Source organism: Oncorhynchus mykiss, chromosome 25 (assembly GCF_057628025.1).
Source record: "Oncorhynchus mykiss isolate SJ-2025 chromosome 25, ASM5762802v1, whole genome shotgun sequence".
In the NCBI taxonomy this organism is placed as follows: domain Eukaryota; kingdom Metazoa; phylum Chordata; class Actinopteri; order Salmoniformes; family Salmonidae; genus Oncorhynchus; species Oncorhynchus mykiss.
The window spans coordinates 60,352,698-60,377,885 of record NC_143046.1 but is presented as its reverse complement, the minus strand read 5'-3'; the positions used below and the strand labels follow the sequence as shown (position 1 = coordinate 60,377,885).

The 25,188-nt window shown below is 44.9% G+C and overlaps 1 protein-coding gene across 3 annotated transcripts in view; it reads right to left on the bottom strand.

The window, feature by feature from the left end:
• dlgap2a (discs, large (Drosophila) homolog-associated protein 2a) overlaps window positions 1–25,188 on the bottom strand; it is a 173,319-nt gene that overhangs the window by 41,361 nt on the left and 106,770 nt on the right. For all 3 annotated transcript variants that reach the window (XM_036962872.2, XM_090220660.1, XM_090220661.1), the window contains exon 2: window positions 10,970–12,129. In XM_036962872.2, coding sequence (XP_036818767.2) covers window positions 10,970–12,058 — 1,089 coding nt within the window. In that variant the 5' untranslated portion in view covers window positions 12,059–12,129. The remainder of the gene's footprint in view (window positions 1–10,969; window positions 12,130–25,188) is intronic.

Genomic DNA, 25,188 nt, shown 5'->3' with positions numbered 1-25,188 from the left:
GCCATTTTACAGTGCTAATGGGCCATTTTACAGTGATAATGGGCCATTTTACAGTGCTAATGGGCCATTTTACAGCGCTAATGGGCCATTTTAAGACCCACAAAAAGCAGGTCTTAAAGGTAACGCAGTTGATGAAGGCATGGATTTAGAGAGCGGAAGCGCAGCCTATCCAGCCATGAAGTACAGTGCCCATGGAAGGAGAGATGTGCCTTTTGTGCCGGTGAATCTCGTATTTAGAAATAAATATATGAATGGTTTCCCCCCATTTCATTTAACTTATTAGAAAGATGCACCGTCCATTGGCAAATTCGTCTGCATTTCTGGAGAAGTGCAAATATGATCTGTAAGATGGATCCATGATGTTTATAACAGATTACATTTGCGAGCAGTATAACGGTGAGTGGACATTCCCTCTTTCTCTTTATATTTTTGGTATTGTGTTAGGTTTGTAACAATAGAGCCCTCACTGTCACAGTTTTGCTTTAAAAGTACAGCAGAGTTCAATTACAACAGCCGATGCTCCATCTGTAAGGCTTTGAGATGTATTTCCCATACCAAGCATTGATGCAGCCTGTCAAGATACTCTCGATGGTGCAGTTGTAACCTTTTGAAGATCCGAGGGCCCATACCAAATATTATCAGCCTCCTGAGGGGGAAGAGGCACTGCCGTGCCCTCTTCACGACTGTGTGTGGACCATGTTAAATTCTTGGAGATGTGAACGCCAAGTCACTTGAAGCTCTCAAACCACTCCACAACAGTCCCGTCAATGTGGATGGGGGTGTGCTCTTCCCTCTTTCTCCTATAGTCCACAAGCAGCTCTTTGGTCTTACTGATGTTGAGGGAGAGGCTGTTGTCCTGACACCACACTGCTAAGTCTCAAAATGAACCTTTATTTAACTTGGCAAGTCAGTTAAGAACAAATTCTTATTTTACAATAACGGCCTACCCCGGCCAAACCCTAACCCGGATGACGCTGGGCCAATTGTGCGCCGCCCTATGGGACTCCCAATCATGGTCGGTTGTGATACAGCCTGTAATCCAACTAGGGTCTGTAGTGACACCTCTAGTACTGAGATGCAGTGCCTTAGACCGCTGCGCCACTCAGGAGCCCTCTAGACTGACTCATTGTTGTCTGTGATCAGGCCTGCCACCGTTGTGTCATCAGCAAACTTGATGATGGTGCTGGAGTCATGCGTGGTCACGCAGTCGTGGGTGAACAGGGAGTACAGGATGGGACTAAGCACACACCCCTGAGGAGTCCCAATGTTGAAGGTCAGCGGGCCGGCCCGTCACGAAGTCCAGGATTCAGTTGCAGAGGGAGGGGTTCAGTCCCAGGGTCCCTAGCTTGGTGATGAGCTTGGCTTACCAATGATCTGACAGTAGAGAGCCGGCTGTAGTCAATAGGGCTTGTGTGTTGAAAGTCATAAGGCCCGTGGGTCCACAGCGCTCTATGGCAGAAATTCATAATATTATGATTTCAGAGTAAGGGGCTTGCAAAATGTGCCATGATGATGCCACACAAATAAGCAAAACTGGGCCACACACACATACCAAGGGAGATATCATTTTATATCCTTCAGATGGCACACACACACACAAACACACAAACACACCAACACACACACACACATTTGTTGTACTATCCTTGTGTGATCCAAACAATTTATTCCCCTTAACCTAACTCTAACCTTAACCCCTAACCCTAACTCCTATCCCTAATTCTAACCCTAAACCTAAAATAGCCTTTTTCCTTGTGGGAACCTGCAAAATGTCCCCACTTGTCTAAATTGTTCGTGTTTTAATACGCTTGCGAGGAAGTCTGGTCCAAAACACACACACACACTCACACATACAAACATTGCACGCTCACCAGAGTCGATGGGTTAATTAAGTCTTCAAGGAGTTTGATATTTTTAGACGTCTAATTAAGGAAGGAGCGCCAGAGGACAGCCACACACTGTGGTGAGATTTGTTTAATTTGGGATTTGCTAATAAACTAGATACACGGGTGGATCCCCCCCCTGTGTAGAGACAACGAACCAGACATCTCCGTGTCTCCCATCCTAATGAATACACACACATCACAGGGCTGTTTGCATGGAGGAAGAGAGCATACAAATCTACACAGTCATGGTCCAAATGGTTCATGCTGCTTGCAACAAGATAGAATATCCTAGAACGTGTACTTAGTTATCTATGGGCAGAATGTAATGAATTTACTCAAGTGAGGAGAGCCACTACAAACTATATATGACGGCAAAACACGAGAGGCAGGAAAAGGACACAACCTGAGATATACAGTAGCTACACTCCCTCTCCTCTCCCAGACTATGTTTGGGCGTTCACCTGTATGTGGCCTCAGGCCTCAGCCCTGATCCTGTCCTAATAAGATAGACTATACATTCTAGATTTTAGTCCAGTTCTCCAGATAATGTGTGAATGACCTGTGCATTTCCAGCCCTGCGCTCTCAGCCTTGCTCCTGCCCCATAGGCCTCCCCGGGGGGATGGGCTGTAGGATGTAGGCACTGCTGCTTCTCCTGCAGTGCATTTCATTGATTAACTCTGCAGCTCCATTCCACTCAGGTCATCTCCCGCTAGGAACACAAGTCAGCGCCATTAAAACAGGACCCTGCCAGAGTAGAAAGGGGGATAGACCTGGCTTCCCTGGCACGACGTCGCTAAACAACTCAATCAGTGATAATCCCTCCCCACTCCATCATTTCTTCAGAGAAGATTGTGGGAAGAGAATGATTCAGTGTGTTTTAGCGAGGGGTGTTTTTTATTTATTTTTTTATCTCTGCCCCCCCCCGTTCTGACTCTCTCTTTCAGACTACCTCACTCTGCCTCTCTCTTTCTGTGTTTCTTGGTCTGGGTTATGTATTGGATGGTCCTGGGTCTGGGTCTCACTGCCTGCCTGGTAGGCTGCAGCTAATGGTCTTCTCTCCCATCATAAGGTTGTTGGACTCCGTTGTCAGGGCAATGAAGGCTGGGGACTCTCTATACCTCACTATCTCAGAAAAAAACATAAATATCACATTTACACAAGTATTCAGACAGTACTTTTTTCACTCAGTACTTTGTTGAAGCACCTTTGGCAGCGATCACAGCCTTGAGTCTTCTTGGATATGACACTACAAGCTTGGCACACCTGTATTTGGGGAGCTTTTCCCATTCTTCTCTGCAGATCCTCTCAAGCTCTGTCAGGTTGGATGGGGAGTGTCGCTGCACAGCTATTTTCAGGTCTCTCCAGAGATTTCGGTCGGGTTATAGTCTAGGCTCTGGCATTGTCTTGGCTGTGTGCTTAGGGTCTTTGTCCCGTTTGAAGGTGAACCTTCGCCCCAGTCTGAGGTCCTGAGTGCTCTGGAGCAGGTTTTCATCAAGGATCTCTTGTACTTTAATCCGTTCATCTTTCCCTTGATCCTGACTAGTCTCCCAGTCCCTGCTGCTGAAAAACATCTCCCCAGAATGATGCTGCCACCAACATGCTTCACCCTAGGGATGGTGCCATGTTTCTTCCAGATGTAACACTTGGCATTCAGGCCACAGAGTTCAATCTTATTTTCATCAGACCTGAGAATCTTGTTTCTCATGGTCTGAGAGTCCTTTACGTGCCTTTTGGCAAACTCCAAGTGGGCTGTCATGTTCCTTTTACTGAGGGGCCATCTGGCAACTATACCATATTGGCCTGATTGGTAGAGTGCTGCAGAGATGGTTGTCCTTCTGGAACGTTCTCTCATCTCCACAGAGGGACTCTGGTTCTCTGTCAGAGTGACCATCAGGTTCTTGGTCACCTCCCTGACCAAGGCCCTTCTCCACCGATTGCTCAGTTTGGCTGGGTGGCCAACTCTAGGAAGAGTCTGGGTGGTTCCAAACTTCTTCCATTTAAGAATGATAGAGGCCATTGTACTCTTGGGGACCTTCAATGCTGCCAATTTGTTTTGGTACCCTTCCTGAGATCTTTGCCTCGACACAATCCTATCTTGGAGATCTACCAACAATTCCTTCAATCTGTTTTGGTTTTTGCTCTGACATGAACTGTGGGACTTTATATAGACAGGTGTGTGCCTTTCCAAACAATCAAGTTGTAGAAACATCACAAGGATGAACAATAGAAACAGGATGCACCTGAGCTCAATGTAGAGTCTCATAGCAAAGGGTCTGAATACTTATGTAAATAAGGTATTTCAGTTTTTGTATTTTTAATAATTTAGCAAAAAATTCTAAAAAACTGTTTTTGCTTTGTCATTAATGTGTGTAGATTGATGAGAATTTTTTTTTTAAATAAATTTTAGAACAAGATTGTAACGTAACAAAATGTGGAAAAGGGGAAGGGGTCTGAATACTTTCTGAATGCACTTTATTATTTATTTATTTACCTATGCCCTCCTTTGAGTGTAAGGCTTTTGAGCGAGGCTATATCCCATCTCTGATGATGTGGGTTTATTGTGTCTGTCTGGTTCACCCTCACAGAGAGAGAGAGACTGTGGTTTCTGCAGTGCTGCAACTTTACTCTGCCTTTAATCACAGGCTTTCTCACTCTGAACCATCCACCTTTGGCAAGTTAACATGGCAGTTCATTGGTTTATTAAATCCTGCCGCATTGCCTTATCAGCAAAACTATCAAAGCCTAATCCTTGCTTTGTACTCTTCTGGAAGGAAAAGAGAGTTGTGTTAAATGGTGAAAGTGAATTAATCAAGGCTAAGACAAACCGTAAACAAAGATATTGTGTTGTGGCATTTTGGCCGAGCAGTGTGCCAAAAGCAGCAGTAGGTAGTAAATCTGTATCTTGGTCAGGTGAGCTGGTCACGTCCAGGGCTTAATTGCATTGTCACTGTCACCTTACTGCATCTAAATCAAACCTGCTGTTCCTCCCCAACAGGTACTAACGAGGGCCTCTGTGTGTGTGTGTGTTTGTGTGTGTGTGTGTGTGTGTGTGTGTGTGTGGGTTCATGGCAGGGTAATTGGGACTAATTTGTGTAATCAGTATACCAGAGAGAGAGCGATGGTTGATGCCACATATGATTCCCAACATTTGTAATTTCAGGAAGAAGCCAACTGTACTCTCTCTGTCCTGTCCTATGCTCACTAACGAGCTGCAAAATCTGGATCCCTACAAATCAGCTGGGCTAGACAATCTGTACCCTCTATTTCTAAAATGATCCGCCGAAATTGTTGTAACCCCTATTACTAGCCTGTTCAACCTCTCTTTTGTATCGTCTGAAATCCCCAAAGATTGGAAACCTGCCGCGGTCATCTCCCTCTTCAAAGGGGGAGACACTCTAGACTCAAACTGTTATAAACGAATATCCATCCTACCCTGCCTTTCTAAAATCTTCGAAAGCCATGTTAACAAACAGATCACCGACCATTTCTAATCCCACCGTACCTTCTCCACTATGCAATCTGGTTTCCGAGCTGGTCATGGGTGCACCTCAGCCACGCTCAAGGTCCTAAATGATATCATAACCGCCATCGGAAAAATAGAGTACTGTGCAGCCGTCTTCGTCGACCTGGCCAAGGCTTTAGACTGTCAATCACCGCATTCTTATCGGCAGACTCAAGTTTGCGGACGACACTACAGTGGTAGCCTTGATTACCAACAGCGACGAGACGGCCTACGGGGAGGAGGTGAGGGCCCTCGGAGTGTGGTGTCAGGAAAATAACCTCACACTCAACGTCAACAAAACTAAGGAGATGATTGTGGACTTCAGGAAAAAGCAGAGGGAGCACCCCCCTATTCACATCGGTGGGACAGTAGTGGAGAGGGTAGTAAGTTTTAAGTTCCTCAGTGTACAAATCACAGACAAACTGAATTGGTCCACCCACACAGACAGCGTGGTGAGAAGGCGCAGCAGCGCCTCTTCAACCTCAGGAGGCTGAAGAAATTCAGCTTGTCACCAAAAGCACTCACAAACTTCTACAGATGCACAATCGAGAGCATCCTGTCGGGCTGTATCACCGCCTGGTACGGCAACTGCTCCGCCCACAACCGTAAGGCTCTCCAGAGGGTAGTGAGGTCTGCACAACGCATCCCCGGGGGCAAACTACCTGCCCTCCTGGACACCTACACCACCCGATGTCACAGGAAGGCCATAAAGATCATCAAGGACAACAACCACCCGAGCCACTGCCTGTTCACCCCGCTATCATCCAGAAGGCGAGGTCAGTACAGGTGCATCAAAGCAGGGACTGAGAGACTGAAAAACAGCTTCTATCTCAAGGCCATCAGACTGTTAAACAGCCACCACTAACATTGAGTGGCTGCTGCCAACACACTGACTCAACTCCAGCCACTTTAATAATGGAAATTGATGCAAAATATATCACTAGCCACTTTAAACAATGCTACTTAATATAATGTTTACATACCCTACATTACTCATCTCATATGTATATGTATATACTGTACTCTATATCATCTACTGCATTTTTAAATAATACATGTATCACTAGCCACTTTAAACTATGCCACTTTGTTTACATACCCTACATTACTCATCTCATATATACTGTACTCGATACCATCTACTGCATCTTGCCTATGCCGTTCTGTACCATCACTCATTCATATAGCTTTATGTACATATTCTTTATCCCTTTACACTTGTGTGTATAAGGTGGTAGTTTTGGAATTGTTAGGTTAGATTACTCGTTGGTTATTACTGCATTGTCGGAACTAGAAGCACAAGCATTTCGCTACACTCGCATTAACATCTGCTAACCATGTGTATGTAACAAATAAATGTGATTTTGATTTGACTGCCTCGCCTGGTTCACCAACTACTTCTCAGATAGAGTTCAGTGTGTCAAATCGGAGGGTCTGTTGTCCGGACCTCTGGCAGTCTCTATGGGGGTACCACAGGGTTCAATTCTCAGGCAGACCCTTTTCTCTGTATATATCAATGATGCTGCTCTTGCTGTTGGTGATTCTCTGATCCACCATTCTGCATACATCTTGCCCTTCTTTGGACACTATGCTAACAAACCTCCAAATGAGCTTCAATGCCATACAACACTCCTTCCTTAGCCTCCAACTGCTTTTAAATGCTAGTAAAACTAAATGCATGCTCTTCAACCGATCGCTGCCTGCACCCGCCCGCCCGACTAGCATCACTACTCTGGACGGTTCTGACTTAGAATATGTGGACAACTACAAATACCTAGGTATCTCCTTCCAGACTCACATTAAGCATCTCCAATCCAAAATTAAATCTAGAATTGGCTTCCTATTTCGCAACAAAGCCTCCTTCACTCATGCTGCCAAACATATCCTCGTAAAACTGATTATCCTACCAATCCTTGACTTCGGCGATGTCATTTACAAAATAGCCTCAAACTCTACTCAGCAAACTGGATGTAGTCTATCACAGTGCCATCCGTTTTGTCCATATACTGTACTACCCAACACTGCGACCTGTTGTTGGCTGGCCCTCACTACATATTCGTCGCCAAACCCACCGACTCCAGGTCATCTATAAGTCTTTGCTAGGTAAAGCCCCGCCTTATCTCAGCTCACTGGTCACCATAGCAACACCCACCCGTAGCACACGCTCCAGCAGGTATATTTCACTGGTCATCCACAAAGCCAACACTTCCTTTGGTCGCCTTATTATTATTTTGATGACATTGCTGTGACAGACAAAAGTAAATGTATTGTTGTGTTAGAAGATGGTACAGGTGTGGTATGGAGATCAAAGGGAAAACCCCTACCAACCTGAAGTTCACCTGAACACCACAAAGAAGCATTCAAACAATTGAAGGAAAAAGACAAAGTGAGACAGCCACCAGCTAGCTGCACGTAGACAATGCAAACGGCAACCTCTTTCCGAGGACAACAGACTGTAGCAGTGTGCTTTAGACTTGGGTGAAAGTAGATACCATTTTTTTCCCCGGTATGGCATTTTAGTGTGTTACTATTTCCTTTTTTAAAATTCCTTTCTTACTTTGTAACTCTGCATTGTTGGGAAAGGGTTCGTAAGTAAGCATTTCACAGTAAAGTCTACACCTTGTTGTATTTGCTGCATGTGACAAATAACATTTGAGTTGATTTTCCTATATGTGAAAATGTGTGAAAAAAAATGTGTGGGCCTAGCAGTAAAGCCATGTCATTTAACTGTAAAAATCTATTACCTTTAAATGTGGCAAGAACACAACCTGGCATGTTGTTTTCATTGATTGTCAAACAAATCACTTGATAAGCAGGCTACCTGCGCATGTTCATCCACTCTAAAATAATTCCAGCATCTAAAACAGTGCACTTTGCACCTGTCATTTGATGAATGAAAAGGGGCATCTATTAAAATACCAAGAAGTGTAATGACATTCGTTGATTGTCATTAGGCAAACTTGTAGCCTGAATTGATTGTTGTATCCACTGGTGTCCGTGCATGTCTCGGTCCCGACTAGTGATATAAACCGCATTTTGGTATACACCACATTTTTGGGAAACACAGCATTTTGGTATACACAGCATTTTGGTATACACAGCATTTTGGTATACACCGCATTTTGGTATACACAGCATTTTGGTATACACAGCATTTTGGTATACACAGCATTTTGGTATACACAGCATTTTGGTATACACCGCATTTTGGTATACACAGCATTTTGGTATACACCGCATTTTGGTATACACCGCATTTTGGAGTTCATACCATCTGTTCTAAAGTCTATTCGCTCATTTCTCAAGTGGCTGCCAGGCGGTATAATAGCAGTTTTCTTTCCATCTTAGTTTTAATTATAGAGAGAGGCTCATTTTTTACAGGTACAACATACTGCCACTATCTCTTTTGCCAGTAGGCCTACACCGTACCAGACCGTACCGGCTTACTTCCCCCCTGGCTTTAAATGAGCATGAAACCTGCCTCATTCCAATGACTATTAAAAAAGAGACAAAGCTTTGGTTCAGTTATTCATTGAGTCTGGCAGGTCCACAAGACTAGCCTCCCACGCATAGGCCACATTCTGTTCCTAACACTGAAATAAAATAAAAACAAAATATAAATGTTATTATCAAACCAAAACGGAATAAAAACTAGTAAATCAAGTCTGCAAACTAACTGAAACTAAACCGAATTTCGAATAAAAGTTTTTAAAAAATGAATTAAAAAATGATTAAAAACACAAAACTATAATGCCCTTGCCGGCACATCAAACCATAAGCAGTGCCACAAACACCTCACCTCCCACAACAGCAAACAACAACAACTATCTTTATAGGGAAAGAAAAACCGGATGCATAGTCAGTTGCACAACTGAATGCCTTCAACCGAAATTTGTCTTCCTCATTCATCTATAGGATTGCACCCTAAAACCGAAATAGGAAAACAAAGCAGAACAGCAACAGGATGTTGCCTAAAGTTATAGTAATGTTCTTGTCTAACAACTCAATCTGCCTGACTCACTGCTCCTCTTGATAAGGATAGGGAGAGAGATAGAGACAGACAGTGAGACAGACAGCCAGTCAGCCAGCCAGAGACCAGAATAGTCTGTTTATTTCCCCCTGTCTCCCTGGTAGCTAGCTCACCTCTGAGAGAGGGCACCGATCCCCAGGGGAAATGCGTCACCCGTGGCCGATTGACAACCGAGACTCAAAATAGCCCTGCGGCAGAGAACCAATAGAATGGGGCAGGCTATTTATAGAACAACCAACGTGTTTATGGACGTTCAGACACCCCATTTAATGAACAGATGAAGAATACATTACCGTCTCCTATCATCATTGTCTCAGAGAGAGCTTAGTACACTTAGAGAGATAAGAGAGTAGAGGTTCTAAGGCCCCAACGTTGTTTGGAGTTCATCACCTTTAAAAGTGCTTTATATACAGTTGCTTGGCATTAGTCACAGACCACATGCTCCTGTTTTTCTGTTTACGTCAGCTAATAGTCAGACACAATGCCGGACTCCCCATTAGAATGGTGGGTGGGTTGAGTAATGTACCTCTTGTCCATTTAAGACAGCATCTAACATTTCCACCACATTCCACTTCATGGAGTGTCCCTGAGGAGTGTTTCTCTGAGTGCTGAGGAGTTCACGTGGTTTTAGCTCCAGGCAGTAGCCCACTCAATGTTCCCTGAGATTATCAGCAGATCATACCTCATGGGTTGCATTTTTACTGTAAAACATGTCCTTTTCATTGTCTTAAGAGCTTTGATATTGATTCATCATACACAAATACCATTGTTTGATATACATAGTTATTTCAGAGTGCAGTTGGTAAGGGACTTGCCATTCCCAAGCAAATGGCCTACCATTTACTACAACAACCCCGACATAAAACCCCTGGACCATCAACTACAAACATGCTGATTCCCTTTGAATTGATCTTAATGCCGTTCACCACAATCCACCAGGGTTTCCCACCAAGCGGATCCTGGCCATGAACTAAGTGCTCTCACACACCGACACAGACCATCTGACAGCTTGGAGAAACAGCACGACAACAAGCTCAAATCGGCATTGATCCCGAGTCTTTTCATTGCACTCCCGACTTGTCACTGGTGTCATTCATTGATACAGTAATTGATTTGCTCCCACTGTGCCGTCCCTTTCACTGCTACTACCCTGCTGATCCCCTGACAGGTGATTCATATCCTGGACAGGGAAATACAAGTGATTAAATCTCAGAACTATCAGAAGTCCAGCTGAGACAAACAACATCATAGTAACTGTCTGGACTCACTGTCTGTTGAATATAAGCCGCTGATAGAATGGAATGCCATGTTAACGGCAGGCTTACTGAGATGAGTGCTAATCAACGAGCCTCATTGTTTGCAGTGTTTCCGAGTGTTAGCATGTAGCCTAGCTGGTCTTTGGTTCTACACTGACTGCTAATGACAATAAATCCTCTCTTCAATAGCTTCTCTGCCAATCCCATCCATCTCTCTGCCTATCTATAACATTACTGTGGTTCCAGCAACATGGCTCCAGCAACGGACATATTAGGATTATACGAGTGACTCACCTGTAGATAGTGGCAGGGCCTGAGGTTGGGCTTGAGGTCTGTGGGCGTCATGGGTTTCTCCAGGTTTAGGGAAGACTTCCTGTAGGCCTCCTTGGCCTGGCTGACAGTCAGCGTTGACCAGGAGCTCCTCTTCATGAACTTCCCTTCAGGAGCCATGGCCACGCTCTCACACGCGGAACACTTCACATCGTTGTTGCTCTTGGAGGTCTTGAGCGACAGGTCCCCGTAGTGGCTGTGGACAGAGTCGGGGTAGCAGTGGCTGATGTGGTCCACCTGTTGGCGGGACATGACGCTGGGCGTCCGGTACGTACTGTCACTGTCCAGGTTATCGTCCGAGCTCCACCAGCCCGCCACCCCGGAGCGCTGCTTCCCGCTGCTGTCTGATGACTTACGCTCTTTGCTCTTGCTGCGTTTGCTGTGTTTGTGGTGTCCATGGTGGTTGGGATGGTGGTGGTGGGAGCCTTCCCGGTGCGAGTCCCCCTTGGTGCCGTTCATCTTGGACGAGCCCTCCAGGGAGTGGGACTTGGTGAAGAGCTTCTGGACAGAGTGGACCAGGTGTCGGATCCTCCCGGGGCTCTCGTTGCGCTGCTCCGTGGTGGTGGTGTGCGTCTTCTGGTACTGCAGTGTGTGGAAGCCGTCGCGATGTAACGGAAGTTGCTTCTCAAACTGGTCCAGCAGGTTGGCCGGGATTCTGTTCATTTTACCGCTGCCGCCGTGCGACGAGCCACACTCGTCTCGATCCCGTGATCCACCACCACCACCTCCTCCACCACCACCACTGTCCCGTGACCCGCTGCCGTCGTGGTGGGAACTGTAATGCATCCTGGGAAAGGTGCTGCTGGAGATGGAGTGGTCTGTGTTGGCCATGGAGACGGGCATTGCCATGCACTCAGAGTGGATGGAGCTATGGGGAGAACAGCGGCGGTGCTCCATGGGACAGCTCTCTGTGGGGCTGAGGAGGTAAGAGGGGGTGCGGGAGTCATGGCGGGAGTCATGGTGGTCCAGGGAGTGTTCGCAGTCGGCCAGGCCGCAGGTGTGAGCCGAGGTGATCTGGAGCTGGCTGGGCCGCCCGCCCGATAGAGCCTTCATGTTCCTGGGTGGAGGAGGGGAGTTGCTTTCTTCATCGAAGTGCTGAGAGGGAGACCATGAATACTGCTGGTCTGTGTTTGTGTGTGTGTGTGTTTGTGTGTGAGAGAGAGAGAGAGCGAGAGAGAGAGAGAGAGAAAGACACATTATCAAATAAGCCGCTTATCAAATGTCATTGTCACTACAGCAGCACATTGTCCTCAGTCACCCAGAACAACAAGGTGGAAAAAGAGAAAGTATGATCACAAAATGGCACAGTCCCACAGAGCTCAGGCCTCTTATTCCCATCTCCCTCCCTCCCCTGTCTGTCTGTTGGTGCCAGGCTGCGAGGCGAGGGAAGGTGAGGGGGACAGGTAGCAGCTAGCATTGCCATTTATCCAAGGCAAAGTGAAATAATAGCCTATCATTCTGGAGCGGCGATGTCATCCGTCAAAGCCCTGATGAGAGCGCTTTGAGGTGCATCAGTGCACGGCCCCCACCGCGGCCGCATCACTAGATTAAAACCACATTGTCTTTGATCGGTCACCAAAGGCGGACATCCCAGCCCACCTCGCCACCGCATTCGACTTAACCAGAGGAAAGCTTTTCTCTATTTAGACAATCCAACACCATTATTTCACTCTAATTGCACATGCCCTCCACTTGAATAAAACATAGACAAAAGGGTCACAAGACAAAGACCGTAGAATGCGAATGGAATAGCATCAGCGGACGCAGAATGACACAAAGTCTTATTGTCATCTTTCTGTAAAAAGGACTCTTCAGATTAACTGTTTATTGAATTTCTGTCCAAGAACGCAAGTTCAGTGCATTGAATCAACAACAATGAAATGTTGAGTGTTATTAGAAATGAACAATACTTTCCTAAACTCATCACACACAGAAATGACAATCAGGCCAAATATAACAATGGAACAAAGGGTTCCTAGCCATAAAGTATTGTGTGTTTGGTCATAAAGAGTTAGACCGGCCATATTTAATTTATTTGACAGTAAACACATGTAAATATATTAAGAACAAAAGCAAGCCTCTTCCAGGCAGCAATCCTCCAGTCAACTACACAGCCCATAAACTCCTGCACTTCCACTCAAACTGTAACCCCATAAAGTAAAGGAGATACTATATTTCACGAGAAACCATAGAAATTGAAAGTCAAACACACAAAAATCAGAGGCGGGGATGGATGCTGATTTTTTTATTGGGAGGGACACGTATGGAGGATTATATGAGAGAAGGGACCAAGCCGAAAGCATTTCGTGATCTATGGCCAACAAGGGCCGGAGTTAACCAATACAGTACACTCTTAGAAAAAAAGGGTTCAAAAAGGGTTCTTTGGCTGTCCCAATAGGATAACCCTTTTTTGGTTCCAAGTAGAACCCTTTTGGGTTCCATGTAGAACCCTCTGTGGAAAGGGTTCTACATGGAACCAAAAAAGGTTCTACCTGGAACCAAACATTTTTCTTTAAAGGGTTCTCTTATGGGGAAAGCGGAATAACCGTTTTAGGTTCTAGATGGAACCTTTTTTTTTTTTCCTAAGAGTGTAGTCCATACTCTGTCATTTATATTATATCATTCTATCATACTTTAACAGGAATTTATGGTCTTTATTCTTAGTCTCTGCTATTGGCGTCTGGTGCAAGACAAGGAGCTGTGAGACCAGCAGCCGTGCTGCTGTAAATATCCATCAGTATGAATGTAATGCATTCCTTATGTGGGACATGTTCCACTAGGTGGGCCTTGTCTACTTAACACAACCATGCTAAATATATCTAGTATAAGGAGAGCTAAAGGGAAACAGAAAGTGGATAAGTGAAAACAACGTACTGCTACAGCAATGGCAACTGAGGTCTAACCTTCTCTCTGGGTTATGGCGGTTTGGTTAAACTCTGTGCGTTTCCTTCTGCAGACAGAAGGGAAAGGGTATACCTAGGCACAACTGAATGCATTCAACCAAAGTCTTCCGCAGCATTTAACCCAACGTCTCTGAATCAGAGGGAGCAGTTGTTGGTGCTGCCTTGCTCAAGAGCAGAATTTTTTTAAATCCTCCTTGCCAGCCCAGGGATTCAAATCAGCAATCTTTTGTTTATTGGCTCAGCGCTCTTAACCGCTAGGCTACCTGCCGTCCAGAGGATGACAACATGGCTACTGCTGTGTGAAAGGATGCAGTGATGTCTGAAGTTGACTCTTCCACAAAGAATCTCTGAGAGACAAGTTGAATAAATGATCCTCCGGCAGAGTTTTGCCATTCCCCAGGATTATACTCCATACAGTGACAGACTCATCCTCTTTCTCTCTCTCTCTCCTCTGCCAGTATAGAGATTTCCTGTTTCACATAATGGGAAAGAAAAGGAATAGAGGATTTTGAAAGCAACTCCTACGACATCTCTCTATGAGCAAGCATCCTTCCAGCAAGTGCTCTCCAAACAGGCGAGTATCTATGACATCTGCTTCTGCCTCGGTCTCAGAGGCTGAATGATGAATACTGCAGCAAAGATTGATGATTTAGAGAAGCTAGAATGCTATGCATTAAAATGGCCTATAGAATCTTAACGGGTTTAACAACTAAATTGGGTGTGCTAAGTCCACAACAAGCTTAAACTACATCAGGAGACCACTTTTGAGGTCTGGGAAAAATGATGCTCACACTTTTGGGTGTAGTTACACTTTAATTCAACTGCCACCAGCCATAGACCGTTGTTTGGTTATCAATGTTTCTGTAGTGCTTATGTGATTGCAGACTTTGCAAAACAAATGCCACTAGATTGATGCAAATAATCACGATATCATTGTCAGGTAGACATAGGCTACTTTGTAGTTAACGTTTAATTGAGAAGGTTTTTGGGAACTTTTCCATCTACCAGAAGACAGTTGTCATTACATTAGCATCATCGCTAATGGCTACACAAAGTGGTAGCCAAACGCGCGCACACAGACAGGGGTCATTCCTGTTCCGTTGCCTCTTCAGAAAATTGATGGAAAATACGAATCACTGATGCATTTCTTATGATAGTATTGGGCAAATGAATGCATTTTCGACCAAGTTCAATACATTTAGTTGATGTTCCACTAAATGTATTGATCTTGGTTGAAAATGAACAAAATATATGAATTGCAACATGCAAGTGTTGGTCCCATGTTTCATGAGCTGAAATAAATTTTCTCAGAAATTGTTCATATGCAATTGCTGTGCACAAACTAATTTACATCCCTGTTAATGGGCATTTCTCCTTTGCCAAGATAATCCATCCACCTGACAGGTGTGGGATATCAAGAAGCTGATTAAACAGCATGATCATTACACAGGTGAACCTTGTGCTGGAGACAATAAAAGGCACTCTAAAATGTGCATTTTTGTCACACAACATAATGCCACAGATCTCTCTCTCTTGAGAGACAGTGTATTTGGCATGCTGACTGCAGGAATGTCCACCAGAGCTGTTGCCAGAGAATTTATTGTTAATTCCACTACCATAAGCTGGCTCCAACGTCATTTTACGCCTCACAACCGCAGACCACATGTGGCATCGTGTGGGCGAGTAGTTTGCTGATGTCAACGTTGTGAATAGAGTGCCCCATGGTGATGGTGGGGTTATGGTATGGGTAAGCATAAGCTACAGACAATGAACACAACTGCATTTTATCGATGGCAAATTGAATGCACAGAGGTACCATGACGAGATCCTTAGGCCCATTGTCATGCCATTCATCCACCACTATCACCTGGTTCAGCATGATAATGCACTGTCACAATGATCTGTACACAATTCCTGGAAGCTGAAAATGTCCCTGTTCTTCCATGGCTTGCATACTCACCAGACATGTCACCCATTGAGCATGTTTGAGATGCTCTGGGTCGACGTGTACGACAGCATGCTACAGTTCCTGCCAACATCCAGCAACTTCGCACAGCCATTGAAGAGGAGTGGGACAACATTCCACAGGCCACAAGCAACATCCTGATCAACTCTATGCGAATAAGATCTGTCGCGCTGCATGAGGCAAATGGTGGTCATACTAGATACTGACTGGTTTTCTGGCCTATGTTTTATAACCTCCCCAGGTCACTGCTGTAAATGAGAATGTATTCTCAGTCAACTCACCTGGTTAAATAAAATATAAATTAAACGGACAAAGATCTACAGATAATGTCTGGCTCCACACTTGGCACAGAGCCGTCAGTCCAATATTTTCAACACTCCAAAAAAAAACACCCCTCATGTGCTGGAACTCTGACATGCAGGAGGCTAGAGAGAGAGTGTGTCAGTCATATATTAAGGGCTCCTGCCCAGTACTCCTGCCCAGGCGCTGCGCAGAGAGTATGAATAAAGGTAGTTTTGCTCCTCTTATCACATTAGCATTTAAATAGCATTATATCTGCTCAGAGTAACTCTGACAGGCACACACCTCCGCTCGTTTAGCCTGGAACAGGACTTGAAGTTAGAAAGAGAATAATAAAGGAGAAGACTACAGAGCAAAAGGCCCACGACCTTCAGAATTGGCCGTATCAATGTACCTCAGTGTTACGTAAGAATGGAGCAAATAAGGCCATACAGGGGGAGCTAAGCATCAGAGTAGTATATCATCACCAATAAATACAATAAACATTGGCTTACAAAGGAGGCTTCAGGTTGAGAGCAATTGACAGGAGCAACCGCTAGCTGAGAAAAGAGAATCCTCCATGCTCTCCCATCTAATCGAAGAAAAGAAGCACCATTTCTTAGCTAAGCAAATCGATAGAGCAGCTTGATTATCCATCTCCCAAAGGTTAAACGCCCTCTCCCCAGAATGCTGGCCTTTCCTCACAAAATCAAAGGCGGGAAATTGTGTCCTTAACCCCCAGGGGGTTAAGCGATGGTCTAGGCTATTAGATTGGAGTGTGAACCAATGGAAAGCTGCAGGGCCAGGGCAGAAGAGCAGTGGTGGCCAGAGCCTGATTCTCTACACTCTCCCCTCCCCTCTCAGATGCTCAGTTCCCACTCTCTCAGACAGCCAGGATCCGACAGACCATCTCTGTCACTGACACGGCTCGACCACCCTCTCCAGCCCATCCCAACGCCCCATGCCAACAAACTGGGGCTTTTCACAGGCGCAAAGAGAGAGAGAGGTCTGGAAAGAACCAAGAGGAGAGAGAGAGGAGAGAGCTAAAGGCTTTGGGAGAATAAGTGGGGGTTTCACTTAACGTGCTGAGTCAGCGCGTCACAGATCATACGGACGCTATGTCTACTCTCTGAATGCAGTAAAGCCAGAGGGGACATATATCAAAATGGCCGTTCTCACGCTGATCACTGGGATAATATAGGGCCACTGTCACATGGACCACTGCTGCAGAAATAACCGTGCTTTTTAAGAAACCCTTACCGAGGTTCTGCTATTTAATTAAGTTATCATTTACTGCTCTGATTTAAGATAACCCAATAGAGTGCTGCATATTAAAACATAGCAACTATGCATGACAAATTCAGACATTTCCCACTGGCAGACACTGGTTGAATCAACGTTGTTTCCACGTCATGCAGTGATTCATACTTTAGTCAGGCTATTTCTGCACACTGAGTCAATGCTCATTGAGGAACCCAAAGAGGTCCTACAAGTCAAGTGTTCCAAATTCAGACAGCTCTCCCCTCCTGCATTGTGCAAGAGTGTCGGTGGTGCCGAGTCATGGGGAGAGGAGAGAGAGAGAGAGACTATAGCTTTGCTGGGTGGGTGTTGCATTGTGTTGGCTGGATGTGACGACGCCTGAGGCGCATCCTGTTGCTCGTCTCATTGTGGTGTGTTGGTCCACAGCGCTGGCAACTCCGTGAGGACGTGAGTGAAGACAGATAGCCAACCACCTGCCTGCTGGGCCTGAACAGTGTGAGATGGAGCAATCAGAGCAGCACCCCCACCATCTCTTCCTCTGCATGAGGGTTAGCAGCATTGGGGCTAGAGCTAGATTAGACCAGATGTACACAGCTGCTACTGCTGCAGTGGGTTTGTCTAGTGGGAAGAGAGGAGCTGCATGACAGAACATCAATGAGGAGAGAGAGAGAGAGAGAGAGAGAGAGAGAGAGAGAGAGAGAGAGAGAGAGAGAGAGAGAGAGAGAGAGAGCGACGGCGAGAGAGGAGGGAGAAAGAGAAGATCAAAATGAATGAGAGACAGAGGCAAGAGCAATGATTATAGAACCCAATTGTAACCAAAGACAAAAGAAGATAACCTTTGTATAGCCAACGTGGCCCAGAATCCAGTAGAACTCCACAGTCAGGAGCCAAGGGCCCTCTTACCTTACTTTCCTATAAGAGTTAGCCAGATAAGCAGGGCAGCACAATGCTTTAATACTTATCGGTGGCTCAGTGAATTAGCAGCGTAATGATTGGAGACAGTGTCTTATCTGTGCTGTGCTCAGCGCTCTGCGGTATGGAACTGTCCCTCTGTCTGTCAGTCAAACCTGGGAACAGAATGGAGGGGAACAAAATCTCTGAAGTGACAGAATCAGCATCCTCTTCAACTGCTCCTGGTACAGAATGGAGAATAGAGTCTCCATTTTGATATTATTACTAACGCCATAGAAACGGGTATATTTTAATGTAGCAAAACATAGGATAACATGAGGCAAGTTTCTGTCTCTGAGAGCCCACTTCAGGATCAGGAGGTCCAGCTGAACACTACAAGATGTGACAGACAATTCCATCACAGCAACACCCCTGTTCACCTCATCCTCCACACCTCTCACACACACCAAATTGAAAATCCAGCTCTGTGATTCTCTCTCTCCCCCTCTCCCTCTCCCTCTCCCTCCCCCCCAGCACAGAACACAGAGGGGGTGGGTGTAACGGTAATGACATGAGAGACTGACGTGATAAAGGCAGTCAGGTTCAGATCCTTGTCTCCTTTTCAATGTGAACCAACACATTAGAGGCACAAAGTCAATCAGTGTGTTAAATAATTTGTTGTGATGTTAATCTGAGCTGCATCAGGTCTTGTGCTTATTATACCTGGTAGAATAGAGGCAATTGCCAGATATCTCATGCAATTATGTTCTGTATCTAAGGCATAAGATGATAAAGAAAGCTATTCTCCCTTTGAAATTCAATTGAATTAATGTTTGCACACGCGCCACACACACAGGGTTGGGTAGGTTACTTTCTAAATGCAATCTATTACAGTTACTAGTTACCTGTCCAAAATGATATCAGGTTCATAACTTTTGGATTACCCAAACACAGGAATGTAATCTGATTACTTTCAGTTACTGGATTACTTTCCCCTTAATCACATTTTATTCATCACATGCTTCGTAACCAAACAGATGTAGACTAACAGTGAAATGCTTACTTACGGGCCTTTCCCAACAATGCAGAGTGAAAGAAAATAGAGAACTAATAGAAAAGTAAAACACGTAATAATAGAAGTAGTAATAGATACACAATGAGTACATTGGGTACCAGTATCGTGTCCATGTGCAGGAGTACATGGTCATTGAGGTAGATATGCACATAGATATATATGTTGGGCCAGTAACCGAAAGATCGCTGGTTCGAATCCCCGAAATCCCCCCCAAAATTTGTCGTTCGGCCCATGAGCAAGGCAGTTAACCTCCTCTTAATCGAAGTGGACGTTGATTAAGGCATCCCCCCGCACCTCTCTGATTCAGAGGGGTTGGGTTAAATGTGGAAGACACATTTCAGTTGAATGAATTCAGTTGTGCCACTGACTAAGTATCCCCTTTCCCTTCCATAGAACTAGGAATAAAGTGACAGAGAGTAAATAGTAGCAGCAGCGTATGTGATGAGTCAATTTTTAGGGCCTTGCTCTGACACCGCCTGGTATAGAGGACCTGGATGGCAGGGAACTCGACCCCAATGATGTACTGGGCCCTACACACTACCCTCTGTAGCACCTTCTGGTCTGATGCCAAGCAGTTGCCATATCAAGCGGTGACGCAGCCAGTCAAGATGCTTTCAATGTTGCAGCTGTATAACTTTTTGAGGCTCTGAAGGCCCAAATCTTTTTAGCCTCCTGAGGTGGAATAGGCGTAGTCATTACTTCTTCATGACTGTGTTGGTGTTTTTGAACCATGATAGATCCTTAGTGATGTGGACACCGAGGAGCTTGAAGCTCTCGACCCGCTCCACTACAGCCCCGTCGATGTAAATGGGGGTGTGCTCGGCTTTCCGTTTCCTGTAGTCCACAATCAGCTCCTGTGTCTTGCTGACGTTGAGGGAGTGGTTGTTGTCCTGTCCCCACACTGTCAGGTCTTTGAACTCCTCCTTATAAGATGTCTCATCGTCGTCTGTGATCAGGCCTACCACTGTTGTGTCATCAGCAAACTTAATGATGGTGTTGGAGTTGTGCACGGCCATGCAGTGGTGAGTGAACAGGGAGTACAGGAAGGGACTAAGCACGTACCCCTGAGGGACCCCCCCGTGTTGCGCCTTTTATCAATGCTGAATTGAATGTCATAGAGAAAACAAAAAGGTGCTACAATGTATTTCTTCACATATATCCTTTCTGAATTTAAAATGAATCCAATAAGTAATCAAGTTTTTCAAAAGTATCTATAATCTGATTACAATATGTTTGCTAGTAACTTAATTGGTTACAGTTATTTTTTAAGCAGATTACATGTAACTTATTACATGTAATCAGTTACTCCCCAACCCTACAGGCACGCACACATACAGATTGAAAAGGTTGCTGTTGGCTCCAGGGGGAGATGGACACAAGCACATCTGACAGTAAAATGTAATTAGTTTAAGTGGGTGGCCCAGTGCTTTACTGGCTGTTTTAGAGGCAGTGAAATGAAAGGACTGCTATTGACCCTGGCCCTAGGAAAACTCACAACGCAGCACACACAGGACTATTCACCACCACAGAATAACCAAAACTCTCAGAACCAAAAATGGGACTTGATGAGAGTGTATTGATAACTTTAATAAGCTTTATGGAGTTACAAGGATCTACTGACTACAAGGATGTTACATGCCTTTATCACATAAATATGTTTTGTATCAATGTTCAATAACACCTGAAATATTGTATATTACTGTGAGAAAGAGTTGTTTGTTAGCACTTCTAGAGGTAGTGTATCAGATAGGTACTCAGGCTAGGCAGTCAGCATCTGATTGAGGCCCTTTCAATAGAACCACACACACAGCCTGTGGACCTCGAGGCTCCATCTCTAGTCACTCACTCAAGCCACATGATTCAACTAATCATTCAGCTGATTTAGTTTCCCTCCCCAGGACATGCAGTGGTAATAGGATGAGAGGAGAGCTGGGAAACCTGGCATCACTCTGTCTCCTGGAGGACCGGACTGGATCTGACAAAAGTCTGCTTTGGTGCCAGGAGGTGTTCCTGACAGGTTTTTCATTTGTGTTTGATCTATGTTCTTCATGGAGTAAACAGTATAAGACAGGTCAGTTGAGTCAGAATTCTGTCCTTTCCCACAAGAGACTATTAAAATGAACACAGACAGCTAGCTGCAATGTTCCTGTCACATAGGCAAAGGTGAAAGCAACAAATGTTTCATCGTGAGAATAAGTCATTTTTCTCCCAGGTAACCCGGTATTTCCCGCCAAAACAGGAAGTGTCATTCTAAAGCATGTAAAGTACATGTCTGGATTAGAGCTTTGATCGGCAAGAAAATTCAAGCCTTATGCTACCTGATCCTGATGAGACATACAGTATATCACAAAAGTGAGTACACCCCTCACATTTGTGTAATAATTTGAGTATATCTTTTCATGTGACAACACTGAAGAAGTGACACTTTGCTACAATGTAAAGCAGTGAGTGTACAGCTTGTTTAACAGTGTAAATTTGCTGTCCCCTCAAAATAACTCAACACACAGCCATTAATGTCTAAACCACTGGCAACAAAAGTGAGTACACCCCTAAGTGAAAATGTCCAAATTGGGCCCAAAGTGTCAATATTTTGTGTGGCCACCATCATTTTCCAGCACTGCCTTAACCCTCTTGGGCATGGAGTTCACCAGAGCTTCACAAGTTGCCATTGGAGTCCTCTTCCACTCCTCCATGACGACATCACGGAGCTGGTGGATGTTAGAGACCTTGCACTCCTCCACCTTCCGTTTGAGGATGCCCCACAGATGCTCAATAGGGTTTAGGTCTGGAGACATGCTTGGCCAGTCCATCACCTTTACCCTCAGCTTCTTTAACAAGGCAGGGGTCGTCTTGGAGGTGTGTTTGGGGTCGTTATCATGTTGGAATACTGCCCTGCGGCCCAGTCTCCGAAGGGAGGGGATCATGCTCTGCTTCAGTATGTCACAGTATATGTTGGCATTCATGGTTCCCTCAATGAACTGTAGCTCCCCAGTGCCGGCAGCACTCATGCAGCCCCAGACCATGACACTCCCACCACCATGCTTGACTGTAGGCAAGACACACTTGTCTTTGTACTCCTCACCTGGTTGCCGCCACACACGCTTGACACCATCTGAACCAAATAAGTTTATCAGACCACAGGACATGGTTCCAGTAATCCATGTCCTTAGTCTGCTTGTCTTCAGCAAACTATTTGCGGGCTTTCTTGTGCATCATCTTTAGAAGAGGCTTCCTTCTTGTTACGGTTTTCTTCGGTTGAAGGAGAGTCGGACCAAAATGCAGCGTGGTTAATTCGATACATCTTTAATGAAGACGAAACACGATCAATAGAAAAACAATAACCGTAACGTGAAAACCGAAACAGCCTCTCTGGTGACAACAAACACAGAGACAGGAACAATCACCCACGAAACACTCAAAGAATATGGCTGCCTAAATATGGTTCCCAATCAGAGACAACGATAATCGCCTGCCTCTGATTGAGAACCAATTCAGACAGCCATAGACTTAGCTAGAGAACCCCACTAAACCACAATCCCAATACCTACGAAAACTCCAAGACAAAACACACCACATAAATAAACCCATGTCACACCCTGGCCTGACCAAAATAATAAAGAAAACACAAAATATAAAGACCAGGGCGTGACACTTCTGGGACGACAGCCATGCAGACCAATTTTATGCAGTGTACGGCGTATGGTCTGAGCACTGAGAGGCTGACCCCCCACCCCTTCAACCTCTGCAGCAATGCTGGCAGCACTCATACGTCTATTTCCCAAAGATAACCTCTGGATATGACGCTGAGCACGTGTACTCAACTTCTTTGGTCGACCATGGCGAGGCCTGTTCTGAGTGGAACCTGTCCAGTTAAACCGCTGTATGGTCTTGGCCACCGTGCTGCAGCTCAGTTTCAGGGTCTTGGCAATCTTCTTATAGCCCAGGCCATCTTTATGTAGAGCAACAATTCTTTTTTTCAGATCCTCAGAGAGTTCTTTGCCATGAGGTGTCATGTTGAACTTCCAGTGACCAGTCAGTATGAGGGAGTGTGAGAGCGATGACACCAAATTTAACACACCTGCTCCCCTTTCACACCTGAGACCTTGTAACACTAACGAGTCACATGACACCCAGGAGGGAAAATGGCTAATTGGGTCCAATTTGGACATTTTCACTTAGGGGTGTACTCACTTTTGTTGCAAGCGGTTTAGACATTAATGGCTGTGTGTTGAGTTATTTTGAGGGGACAGCAAATTTACACTGTTATACAAGCTGTACACTCCACTCACTACTTGTATGGACTGGAATTATGGACCTCGTTCAAAGCCATGAAGCTGGGAGAGAACATGTAATGCTGGTACAGGACATGCGGCCTACAATTATAGCGTATTTGATTTTCATCTGATTTCTTTTTAGCATTTTATAATTAGTAGGATGATACATATATAGACTACCTTTTGAAATATTTCCCCTAATGTTGTACGACGTGCATCTTAGCACACCACATTAGCCTCTTTCTGTTGGCAATGTCACGCCTTGTTCTGTTTCACCTGTTCCTGTGATTGTCTCCACCCCCTCCAGGTGTCGCTTATTTTCTCTGGTGTATTTATCCCTGTGTTTCCTGTCTCTCTGTGCCAGTTTGTCTTGTATGTTCAAGTCAACCAGTGTGTTTTTCCCCCTGTACTCATTTGCTATTCTCTTTTGCTCGTCTTTCCTGCCTGACTCTGGACTACTTTCCTGCCTGCCTGATCATCCTGCCTGCCCTGACCTTGATTCTGCCTGCCCTTCGGTACCTTTTGGACTCTGAACTGGTTTGGACCCTTTTTGCCTCTCCACGACCATTCTCTTGCCTTACCCTGTTGGATTAATAAATACTGTAAGACTCCAACCATCTGCCTCCTGTGTCTGCATCTGGGTCTTGCCTTGTGTCATGATAGTTGCTTTATTCCTTCCCTCGCTTCCCTCACAGTTAAATGAAGTTCCCTTGTCCTCATTTTCATAATTGTAATGGCATGCTTGAACAATATAGGACTAGAGGAGATGCAGATGGCTATCACTTCACAGTGACTAAATAATGAACTGCTATAGCCAACCGCCATCATGCATTCTCTCTTCTTTCAATCTCCCTGGGAGTTCTATTGGCTGCTGTGTTTAACATTCAGCAAAGAAGAACTTGCATTCCTCTTTGAATAGTCTATTAGTAAAAGAAATGCTAATTAAAAAAAATGTCCAGCAAGCTATTCTAGTCTAGCTTTTCCTGGGACAGCAACAGCTATGAAGCATTTGTTTTAAAGGAGAGAGGCCAGCGGAGCGCAGGTGCATATTATGCAAGAGAGAGGCTATAACTTAGATCCTTATGCATAACCCATCATTCATTAGCTAAATATAAGGCTAATACCGCATTGCATTTATTACCTGAAAGGGGTAGGGTAGGACATTTACACTGAATAAATGTTCCATATATCCCCCCCCCCCCCCCCCCATCTTTATTTAACTAGGTAGGCTAGTTGAGAACAAGTTCTCATTTGCAACTGCGACCTGGCCAAGATAAAGCATAGCAGTTTGACACATACAACAACACAGAGTTACACATGGAATGAACAAAACATACAGTCAATAATACAGTAGAAAAAAAAGAAAACAAAGTCTATATACAGTGAGTGCAAATAAGGTCAAATAAGGGAGTTAAGTCAATAAATAGGCCATGGCAAAATATGGATGTGCAAGTAGAGATACTGTGGTGCAAAGGGAACTAAATAAATAAATTCAGTATGGGAATGAGGTAGATAGATGGGCTGTATACAGATGG